At 37.2% G+C, this 10,097-nt stretch overlaps 2 protein-coding genes across 2 annotated transcripts in view; one reads left to right on the top strand and one right to left on the bottom strand.

Annotated features, from left to right (window-relative positions):
- Positions 1 to 673: 673 nt before the first annotated feature.
- On the bottom strand, positions 674 to 1,724 carry LOC102678257 (general odorant-binding protein 99b-like). Its single transcript, XM_006616876.2, has 5 exons — positions 1,534 to 1,724; positions 1,277 to 1,352; positions 1,107 to 1,195; positions 926 to 1,037; positions 674 to 827 (listed from the first exon to the last, which is right to left on the bottom strand). The coding sequence occupies exons 1-5, from the start codon at positions 1,600 to 1,602 to the stop codon at positions 742 to 744; spliced, it is 432 nt and encodes a 143-aa protein (XP_006616939.1). The 5' UTR covers positions 1,603 to 1,724; the 3' UTR covers positions 674 to 741.
- Positions 1,725 to 7,881: 6,157 nt separating this feature from the next.
- Positions 7,882 to 10,097, top strand: part of LOC102676826 (protein sprint) — a 92,348-nt gene continuing 90,132 nt past the window's right edge. The window contains exon 1 of the mRNA XM_006616866.2: positions 7,882 to 7,988. Coding sequence (XP_006616929.1) covers positions 7,948 to 7,988 — 41 coding nt within the window. The 5' untranslated portion in view covers positions 7,882 to 7,947. The remainder of the gene's footprint in view (positions 7,989 to 10,097) is intronic.

The raw sequence follows: 10,097 nt of genomic DNA, 5'->3' as shown, positions 1-10,097 counted from the left end.
GGAGACGCTGAGCCTCTTCATTCCGTTTCTTTGTTTTAAACGTATCTAACTTGGCAATGCCGCGGACAAAATGGAGTAGCGATTGTCCCCCATAGATAGAACGTGGCACGATTGCGCGCACCCTGTTTTATAGTCCTTATCGTGGCGGTAGGAGAAGGAAGAATTATTTTGTGGGTGTTGCTCGAGTCTCGAGGCAAATATTAGCTTGGTTAATAATTAACGTGTTACCTCCGCTTTCCGTCCACGATCTTGAGAGGTTAAAGCAATGCCGGAAAGGGAGGAGTAACGTCGCCATGTAATTCGGATTACATCGCCGATACAAAGTGTTACGTCACTTTTGATTATATCCGCCGTATATCTTCTATTCTTATCTCCCATCTTTTTTTCTTTTCTCGCAATTATTTTGTCCGAACAGGTGTGTAAATAACGATTTAAGGATTTAAAAATGCACGGTATTATTTTGGATCGTATTTCTATGTTGTCACGAATACGAACAAATATCTCGAATTAAAATTTCCACGCAAGGAAGGAAACGTTAATTGCTTTCGTATTTTCATCAACGTTTATTTATTTATTTATAATATAATGCAATATATACTAGTGATAAATATGAAAAATTATACGAATATAATATCTAAACTAATATCCAAGTTTATGAATGTTTAAGATATTAGAAATATTCGATGTGATTCGCTAATATTTCCGGAATGATCGATTTCTTTTCCTTGGTCGTGCCATTATTCACGGGAAGAAAAACTTTTCTGGATTCTGTTTGTAGTGGCATTGCACGTATTGATACGTTTTCTGGCAATCATCGCCGGTATATTCTGCGTACAATTGCGTGTAAAACATTTAGAGAGAAGTTTCTTAAAGTGTCTTGTCTACAAATTTGAATATCTATTTATTTATATTTATTTATCCCTACCTTCGTTACGGCATACCGCTACGATTTCTTTTCCTATCACTACCTCTTCCGGTGGCATCGTGATTTCCAATTGCTTTACGATCATATCAAAGTCGATGTTTCCATTTTTAAACTGAGGATATATAAATTAATCCATCTTATTGATCTTCGAATTTAAAAATTATTTCGATTTTTCACTTACGGTTCGTAATAACTTCATGATGCACGTCGTGTAACATTGAAGATCGTGATCATCGGGAAATTCACCCCTTCTCATCCCGTCGATTAACTCTGTGCCCGAATACCGAAACAAATAGAAGCGAATAGGTTCGTTTAGATCATTTTACGATCAAAGATATTATTTTTACTCACCTTCCGTTGTGGTGATTTTTTGCAAGCACGATTTTCGCATGTTCTTAGCTATTTTTTCTACCTGATCGGCACTCATCTGCAGTTAATCGAAAAACTGAATTTTTCCTTGCTCCTTTTTTTTTTATCTTACACGAACGAAAGAAAGATATAGGGAATTTTAGAGATAAAGAATCACCGATAATGATAAATATCTTTGCATGCATCGAAGCAAAATCGAACGCGATTTCTCGAAAGACGTAGAAAACAAATGGACTTACACTTTTCACCGGTTTTAATGCCACAAACGTCATAATCGTTATTAATAAAAATATCGATTTTACGTACATACTTGAATTCTTAATAATCAATAAACTCTTGATAAACCGCACAAATAAAGATGAAACGTTAGTCTTTGAACCAAGGCTAAGCAACTGAGGGCTCCGTCCACCTGTATTTTCCTTATAAATCTCTCTTAATTTCGCGTTTCACAAGTCGTGAGTAATATTATTTTCCTTAAAACGCAAGATAATTCGATAATTTGATATTCGCCGAGATCGAGGGAGATGATTTTCAAACTTGATGACAAGTTTCCCGATTTTATGTAACTCGAATTAAGAACCGTATCCAATTACAGCTCATCCAATAAATAATCATCTTGTTGCTAGTTTGAAAAACGAGAATTGAATTCAACGTGGTAATTTTTAATCCAATTCCATAATAAATATCCGAGAAAAAAGGACCGGTCAAATTGCCAAAACTTTCTCAAAAAGATTTTTTTTCGACCCTCTGCGATAAAATTCTCAAGAAAAATCCATTCGTTTCTCTGTACGAGACGTGTATTTCCAAGAATCGAAATTGAAAAAGTATCGACTAACCTTCCACCGCAAACCGACGAATTATTCCATTATAGTTTGCCATTGCCACCGTCCCCTTCGGTGGTTGCACGGTCCAACTTGCACGAAACAAATTCGCTCTGGTCTCCACCGATACGAGACTCGTGTTAATGTCGAACCCTTGTATCTCGAGATTCCGTTCCCATATTCGGCGAGCCGTATTTCAACGATCGATGCAACTTTTATTCCACTATTAATTCCATCCCTATCTCTATCGATGAAGATTAATCGATTTAATAAAAATAATTAGACCACTGGTATTGCGAATAAATCATGCCAGTCTCGAAGCTAGCCTAATTTTTTCTCGTTCGACATTTCTTCTCAACGAGGAAGAAAAGAAAGAAAGAACGTCCATGGAGCTCAAGGATTAGCTCAAGGATCAACTTGTACAGAACGGAGTAAGTTTGCTTAGCCTGAAATCATGAAGTTGAAAGGGGTGAGAAGAAGAAGAAGAAAAAAGAAAAAAGCGATCTATACGACCCTGACACGTTTGAAATTTTTACTTGAAAAACCATCTATCGCTGGAATAGAAAGTAGAAGGAGGAGGAAAACCGTGTCAGTGTTTATTTTCATCCATCTTGAAGGCAAGAGAATAAGCCGGTTCCCTTTTTTCCCTCCCTTCCGTGCCTCGACCGTGGCCGAGTTATGCGCTCGTTCTTCTCACTCGCGGCTTTTCTCCCTCCTCCCCCTCCGTTCTTGCCCCCATGAAAAATGCAGCAACGATTTTTTTTCGTGCCTCGCCCCACGTCGTCCCTGACCAAGATCGCGATTCAAGTTTGTTGGGTTCGCTTTTTCTCTCTCCTTTTTTTTTTTTTTCCCTTTCTTTTTGCATTCTAAGCCGCGTGATCCTCATTTAAGATAAACCCCCGTCACATCCGCCCCTCTGAACGACAATAGGACCGGAAGGGTGTCGGTGTTATTTATGCAGTCGCGAGTTTTCCCGATCCTTTGTCATTCTTACATCGTGTTCCTCGCTCTATTTATCCAAATTTTATCTGAATATTATAATTTTTTTGTTATCTGAATATTAATATAATCTAAATAATTTATCTGATGCTTCTTTTTCTTTCTCAGATGATGATGGATCTGGAATAGATATGATAGGTTCATCGAGGGGAGGGGGTCGATTCGATTTTTCTCGTTGTTCCGAATATGCATCGTGGAAATTGATTGGAACGAACGAACGAAATCGTAGGAATTGGATTTGATAGAAAGTTCATCGAACGGAGCGTGGATCGTTTGTACGGGTTCCATCGGATTTTCAGAGGGAAATATCGACGAAGGGTTTCCTTCGCTTTGGGGAATCTATCGATTTCCATCGGGTTTGCGAGAGGAAAGCTTCGACAGCCGGGATATCTAAACCGGCGTCCTATGGGGTTCCATGCTTCGTTGCTCGCATGACTCACGCCGAATATACGTAGGATCCGTGTAAGAGTAGAAATGTTCGCGAATTCGAGCATCGTCATCTCTTCAAACCTGCGTCGAGAGAAAATTTTGATAATTTTATTTCACAATTGTGATTCTTTTGATCTATATTATTCATTTAATCCAAATCATCTCTTCAAACCAGAGAAAATTTTGACAATTTTATTTCACAATTGTGATTCTTTCGATCTATATTATCCAATTAATCCAAATGTTTTCGTATCTCTTCAAATCTGCATCGAGAGAAAATGGAAAAATTTGATAACTTTATTTCACAATTGTGATTCTTTCGATCTATATTATCCATTTAATCCAAATCATCTCTTCAAACCTGTGTCCAGAGAAAATTTTGACAACTTTATTTCACAATTGTGATTCTTTCGATCTATATTATCCAATTAATCCAAATGTTTTCGCATCTCTTTAAATCTGTTTTGTCGAGAAAAAATTTGACAATTTTATTTCACAATTATAACTTCTTCGATTTATATTATCCATTTAATCGAAATATTCGCAAATAGAATATTCATCTTTTCAAACTTGTGTCGAGAGAAAATTTTTACAATTTTATTTCACAATTATAATTCCTTCGATTAATATTATCCAATTAATCCAAATATTCGCGAATAAAGCGTCCATCTCTTCAAACCTGCATCGAGAGAAAATGGAAAAATTTGATAACTTTATTTCACAATTGTAATTCCTTAATATTATCGAATTAATCCAAATATTCGCGAATCGAGCGCGCATCTTTTCAAATCAACATCGAAAGATAATTTTGACAACTTTATTTCACAATTGTAACTCCTTCGATTAATATTATCCAATTAACCCAAATATTCGCGAATAGAGCGCGCACTGCCATTTCTTCTTCAAACTTGCATCGAGAGAAAATTTTGATAACTTTATTTCACAATTGTAACTCCTTCGATCTATATTATCCAATTAATCCAAATCATCTCTTCAAACCTGCGTCCAGAGAAAATTTTGACAACTTTATTTCACAATTATAATTCCTCCGATTAATATTATCCAATTAATCCAAACCATCTCTTCAAACCTGCATCGAGAGAAAATTTTGACAATTTTATTTCACAATTATAATTCCTTCGATTAATATTATCCAATTAATGAAAATATATTAACAAGTCATCGGCAAATGGTATTACACATTGGAAGTGTTTGGCTGTTTCGAGTGACACGCGGGGAGAATGATGAAATCGGACATGGATGGGAGGAGAGTGGCCGCGAGATCTCCGAAAGACAACAACGTATTCTGTCAATCTAGGCGGACGGATGGATATGAAAATTTCAGGAATAGTCTGAGATTTCTGACACCGAGGGTTGATGTAGCCCGTGTCACAGGGGAACTCGATACTCGTATCGACAGATAGGCGCGGTGGCGAGCACAGGGGTGAATCGCAATTACATTCTCGGGATGACCCTTTAAGGTCGCTTGTTCGGCTTTGATGATATTTAAATTGCACTCGAAACGTATTGCGTGCATCGTGCTTTATCTCCCTTCAAATTCCACGTTGAATAATCGATCCCGATATCTTGTAAGAAAATGGCGCCTATATACTTTTCTTTACCCTTAATGTTGCGACTGATTAACAATTCGAGGTCAAGTTGGCTCAAACTTCTTCTTCCAATGACACTTTCTCTCCGAGTGCTTTGGATCCGGAGCTTCAATCCGCTCCAAGTGGGCTTAAGTCACGTCGACTCTCGCTATTCCTCCTACTTTACCTACTACTACTACCACCAGCGACTCTTAATCCGGGGTTAGAGGGATCTTAGAGGGATCTTCGTTCGATTATATAACTTCGTACTCTTAAACTTCCTCGTTCGTTCGAAATAAAATAACAAGATTTGTAATCTGTCGTGAATATAAGCGACGTATATCGTGAAGAAATATTGAACGAGAGAGGGGTGGAAACGGGTACTGTTTCGATTATCGAGCGAGGAGGAGAAGTATTTATTCGCAAGGGAGAGAAAATGAAAGAAATTTGTCGGTTCATTATGCCTACATCGCAACGCACGCGATGAAAAAGAATAAAAGGGTAACTCGTGACTGCCACTTGGCCAGCTAGTCACCCCTTTCGCCACTCGGAACTTCCATTCACCGCACGACAAGGCTTTAATTGCTCTCGGTTATTGTGCAATCGCGTATCAACGTCGACAGAGTGGATCAAGTCGAGTTACGTAAATAATGAATCGAGGTAAGCCCGCTTCTATTCAACAATCGACCGACCGACCGATCGATCGACTTGTGAAATGTGAAAAAAATAAAAAAAGCGATAAATAATTCCATTTGTCGAATCGAAGAATCAATGTATTATATATATATACGAGAAGAGAATCGATCGATTCAAGTTTTCAAGTTTGTTTCGTTTGGTAATAAAATCTCGAGACGAGTACGATCGTGAAGGATCTCAAAAGAAACGAAAATTTTTCCTCGCAAAAGTAAAAGTTGAGTTGGTTCGTTAGAAAAATTCCATTCTCTGGGGATCGTTGACCAAAGTAACCAACGACGTGCATCTTTTTCATCGAAAATTATGTTTGTCGTAAAATATATCGATTACTGAATCGAACAGGGGATTGTTTATCCGTAACAAAGAGTTTCGAAAAAATTTACTTATTATATATTTCATTAAAATGTGAGAGACAAACAAACAACATTCCTCTCTAAAAAAACAGAATAATTTTTTTTTGGATCGAAAAAATCGAGCGATAGGAACGAATTATCGATATAACAATTTTTGCTCGACGTTCCTTTCTTCATCAAGCAAAATTAAATTAAGTTAGTTTGTCGTAAAATATATCGATTACTGAATCGAATAGGGGATCGTTTATCCGTGAAAAAGAGTTTCGAAGAAATTTACTTATGTATTTTATCGATACATAAATTTATATTTTATTTTAATAATTCACGATTAAAACATATAGTATAGTATACACTATCTTCTCTCTCTCTCTCTCTAAAAAAAAATAAAAAACAGAGATCGAATAATTGCTTTCGATCGAAAAAATCGATAGGAAGGAATCATCGATGTAACAATTTTTCCTTTATGGAGGGGGGCAAGAAATTCCGCGTTTTACATTCGTCATGCCTCCCCCTCTCTCCTTCTCCCTCCGTGCAACTTTGGCTCGCGCTCCCCGCGTTGCACGGCGAAACTTTATCGGACATCTTCTCCACGTTCAATATTGACTTTACGAAAGTGGCTCTGGATGGAAACCTTCTAATTTTCCGGGTTCCGATTCCATGATGCAATGCAAATAAAGCCAGGCATCCGCTGTACTGGCACAAACGCGGCTGTGCCCTTGCAAACTTCATTTCTTCTTCCCCGATCCCTCCCCTCTCCGCATCTTCTCTCTTTTTTTTTTCGCTTCCTTTTCCTCCAAACTTATCGCCCTCAAAAGAATTTGAGAATACGATTCTCTTCGCGTGCATCTATCTCTCTCTTTCTCTCTCTCTCTCTCTCTCTCTCTCTCTCTCTCTCTCTCTTCTCTCGTCGATTCGTTCGAGGATTATTTATTATCGGAGAATTACGTAATTTTTATTATTCGCCTTTAACGACGATTATGATATGAAATTTGTTATAATTATTATTTTTTTTTTTTTTTGAAGTTTTTCAATGAAAATTAAACAAGTGGAACGAATGTATTCAACGGAAAACATGGATGTTGGTTGATCAATTATTGCGCAACGTAGCGCGACGGCCGGAAACGGAAACGGCCGGTATTGGATTACAGTGTTCTCGCTGTGTTCCTGGATGAATTGTGTTATCGCGGAGTAACAACAGCTCTCACGGGGCGCAGGGTTTAGGAACGATTTTACGACGCGGTTTCGCCGTAACACGGCTTCAATTAAGGATTAACGTGATTGCAAATAGCCACTGTGCATACCAGCGTCCATGCTCGATCGAGTATCAACGAAGTTATGAAGCTAATGATGTTTCTGCAATGAAATCGAACGTCGTATTTAATTCGTATCGTTTGAATAATTTCTTGAAAAACGATAATCGAATTAATCGCGTTATTATTACGTTTTACTCGAATAGAAAATGGATATTTGCGAGTTCGTTACTTTTTTTTTTTTTTTCTTCCTTTCCTCCTTCCCCACTTACTATTGTTTTATCCTTTTTCCTAACAGAGTTAAATATTAATCGAGTCTTGAATTCGTTTCCATTGAATTTTCATTGAGAAGATATATATATATAAAACGACGGTTTCGCAAGTGGAAATATCGCAGCGTGCATTCATTAAAGAAATAAAAGCCGATTGATGTAGACGAAACGAGGTGCGCTTCGACGACTCTAACCCCTTTTGCTTCTCTTTCAGCTGCTTAATTCCCTGGCGACCGATTTGGACTGCATGCTGAGCGAGCTCTGCACGACCCCGAATTCCTACGAGCGGTGAGTACTTCTTTCTTTCTTTCTTTCTTTCTTTCTTTCTTTCTTTTCACCTCCGTCTTCTTCGTCTTCTTCGAGGTCAAGGGCTATTGATGGCGATCGATTCGACGTATACGTGTGTGCGCTTAGTCACTTACACGTTTTCTCGTGAATTATTTTATTAAACGGTTTCATCGTTTCGAATCTTACGTTCGTTTAAATTTGCCAAGAGAAAGAAAAAGCGTATCAGGAGCGTATTATGGACAACATTATGTATCGAAGCGCGCGTACGCAAACCGTTATTAGATACTCGAAAGGGGGCGTGAGAGCAACCCCTTTGCGTGATCACGATTAAATGGCGAATTGGCGTGATTTACGATGGAAATGTTGACGGCGCGACACGGAGAATAATTTCCATATCGTAAGGGTCCTCCAGTAGTGATCTACGGCCAACTTTGCCTACAATATCCGCGATGTTATATGGGACACCGTGTATAACGGACCACCCCGTTGGATTAAACGCGCGCATCTAACTTTGTATACAACTTCCTTATTACCATGCCCCGATTTATATCGTCTTACGTTTTAATATTAAAATTCGAAAGATCGAGAAACATCGAAATCTTTCCAAAACGAACTTGCAACTCGATCAATTGATAATAATAATAATAATAATATGGGAAAATTATTATGTAGAATAAATATGTTTTACAAATTTATATAATAATAAATAATTAAATAATAAAATAATAAATAATAAAAAATTAAATAAATTATATAATAATTTATATAAATTTATATAAATGGAGAGGATAGGATTCGTTATTTCGTATATAGGATATTAGAAAGCGGGGAAGGAAGGACACCTGCCAGCACCTGAAAGCGATTACGCATAACATCATGGCGTTGATGGGCAACAACACATGCCACGAATCGTGGGTCATTTGCTCGTGCAAAATTCTAATTTTCCAAATTTTTATTGATATTTATTTCTCCGCTTGTCGCTCCTTTCACCGTCTCGCCTCCCTTTCCAAATGATGTGCAGAAACGAGATTGGGATGAAGATTGATGCGACGCCTTTCCTTCCAGTGAAACTCTACGAATTCAGAGGACGTTTTCTCTGCTGGAAAACTGGACAATCCGTTCATTATTTCGATATTAGCAAGCGGATGAGAAAACTTTCGCGAAAGTAAAATTGGAAAAAGAGTAAATAATAAAGGGTGTTCGAAAAGATATGATGAAATTAAAAAATATCTACGATAATAATAATAATTGATTTATTTGGAGAGACACGATCAGTCGATAATAGGAGATGTTATTCGCGGAAGGATTGCAAGCGTTATCTCGTAGCAATCTGAACAAGTCCGTCGTTCCTAATTTCGTCGAGACTTCAAAAGTCGCCGACCATTCATCAGAAACTTGTATAATCTATCAAGATATCCATCTGCTCGTTTGCCGGAAAGTTTCCGTGTTTCCTCGACCGTCCCGCGATAAATTCTAGAGAAGTTCATAATAGAGAGGCAGAGAGAGGGAAATGATCGATATGGAAATTGTAGAAAATAGCCTCTCGTTTCATAAGCGTGAATTTGTAACGAGTTCGAAGTATAAAATATAAGGCGATCGATTTAAAATATATATGAGATATAAATATAATCGATCAAATTTCTTTGTTCGAAATATAGGAAGCAATGGATAAAACGACCGATTTAAAAATATACGAAATATAAATACAATCGAATTTCATTGGAAATGAATCAAAGCTAGGATCGTATTTTGAACGAATTGCAAATGTAAAAAGCAATGGATAAAGCGATTGGTTTAAAAATACAAAATACCGATGAAATGAAATTAGAATCGATTTTGAACGAATTGTAAATATAAAAAGCAATGGATAAAGCGATCGGTTTAAAAATACGAAATATAAATATAACCGATGAAATGAATCGAAATTAGAATCGCACGATTTTGAACGATTGCAAATATAGAAAGCAATGGATAAAGCGATTGATTTAAAAATACGAAATATAAATCGACGGAATTTCACTGGAAATGAATCAAAGCTAGGATCGTACGATTTCGAACGAATTGCAAATACAAAAAGCAATGGATAAAACGATCGATTTAAAAATATAT

This window comes from Apis dorsata, unplaced genomic scaffold, assembly GCF_000469605.1.
Source record: "Apis dorsata unplaced genomic scaffold, Apis dorsata 1.3 scaffold_280, whole genome shotgun sequence".
Taxonomy (NCBI): domain Eukaryota; kingdom Metazoa; phylum Arthropoda; class Insecta; order Hymenoptera; family Apidae; genus Apis; species Apis dorsata.
The sequence above is the reverse complement of the archived record's forward strand: the minus strand, read 5'-3'. Positions and strand labels throughout refer to the sequence as shown.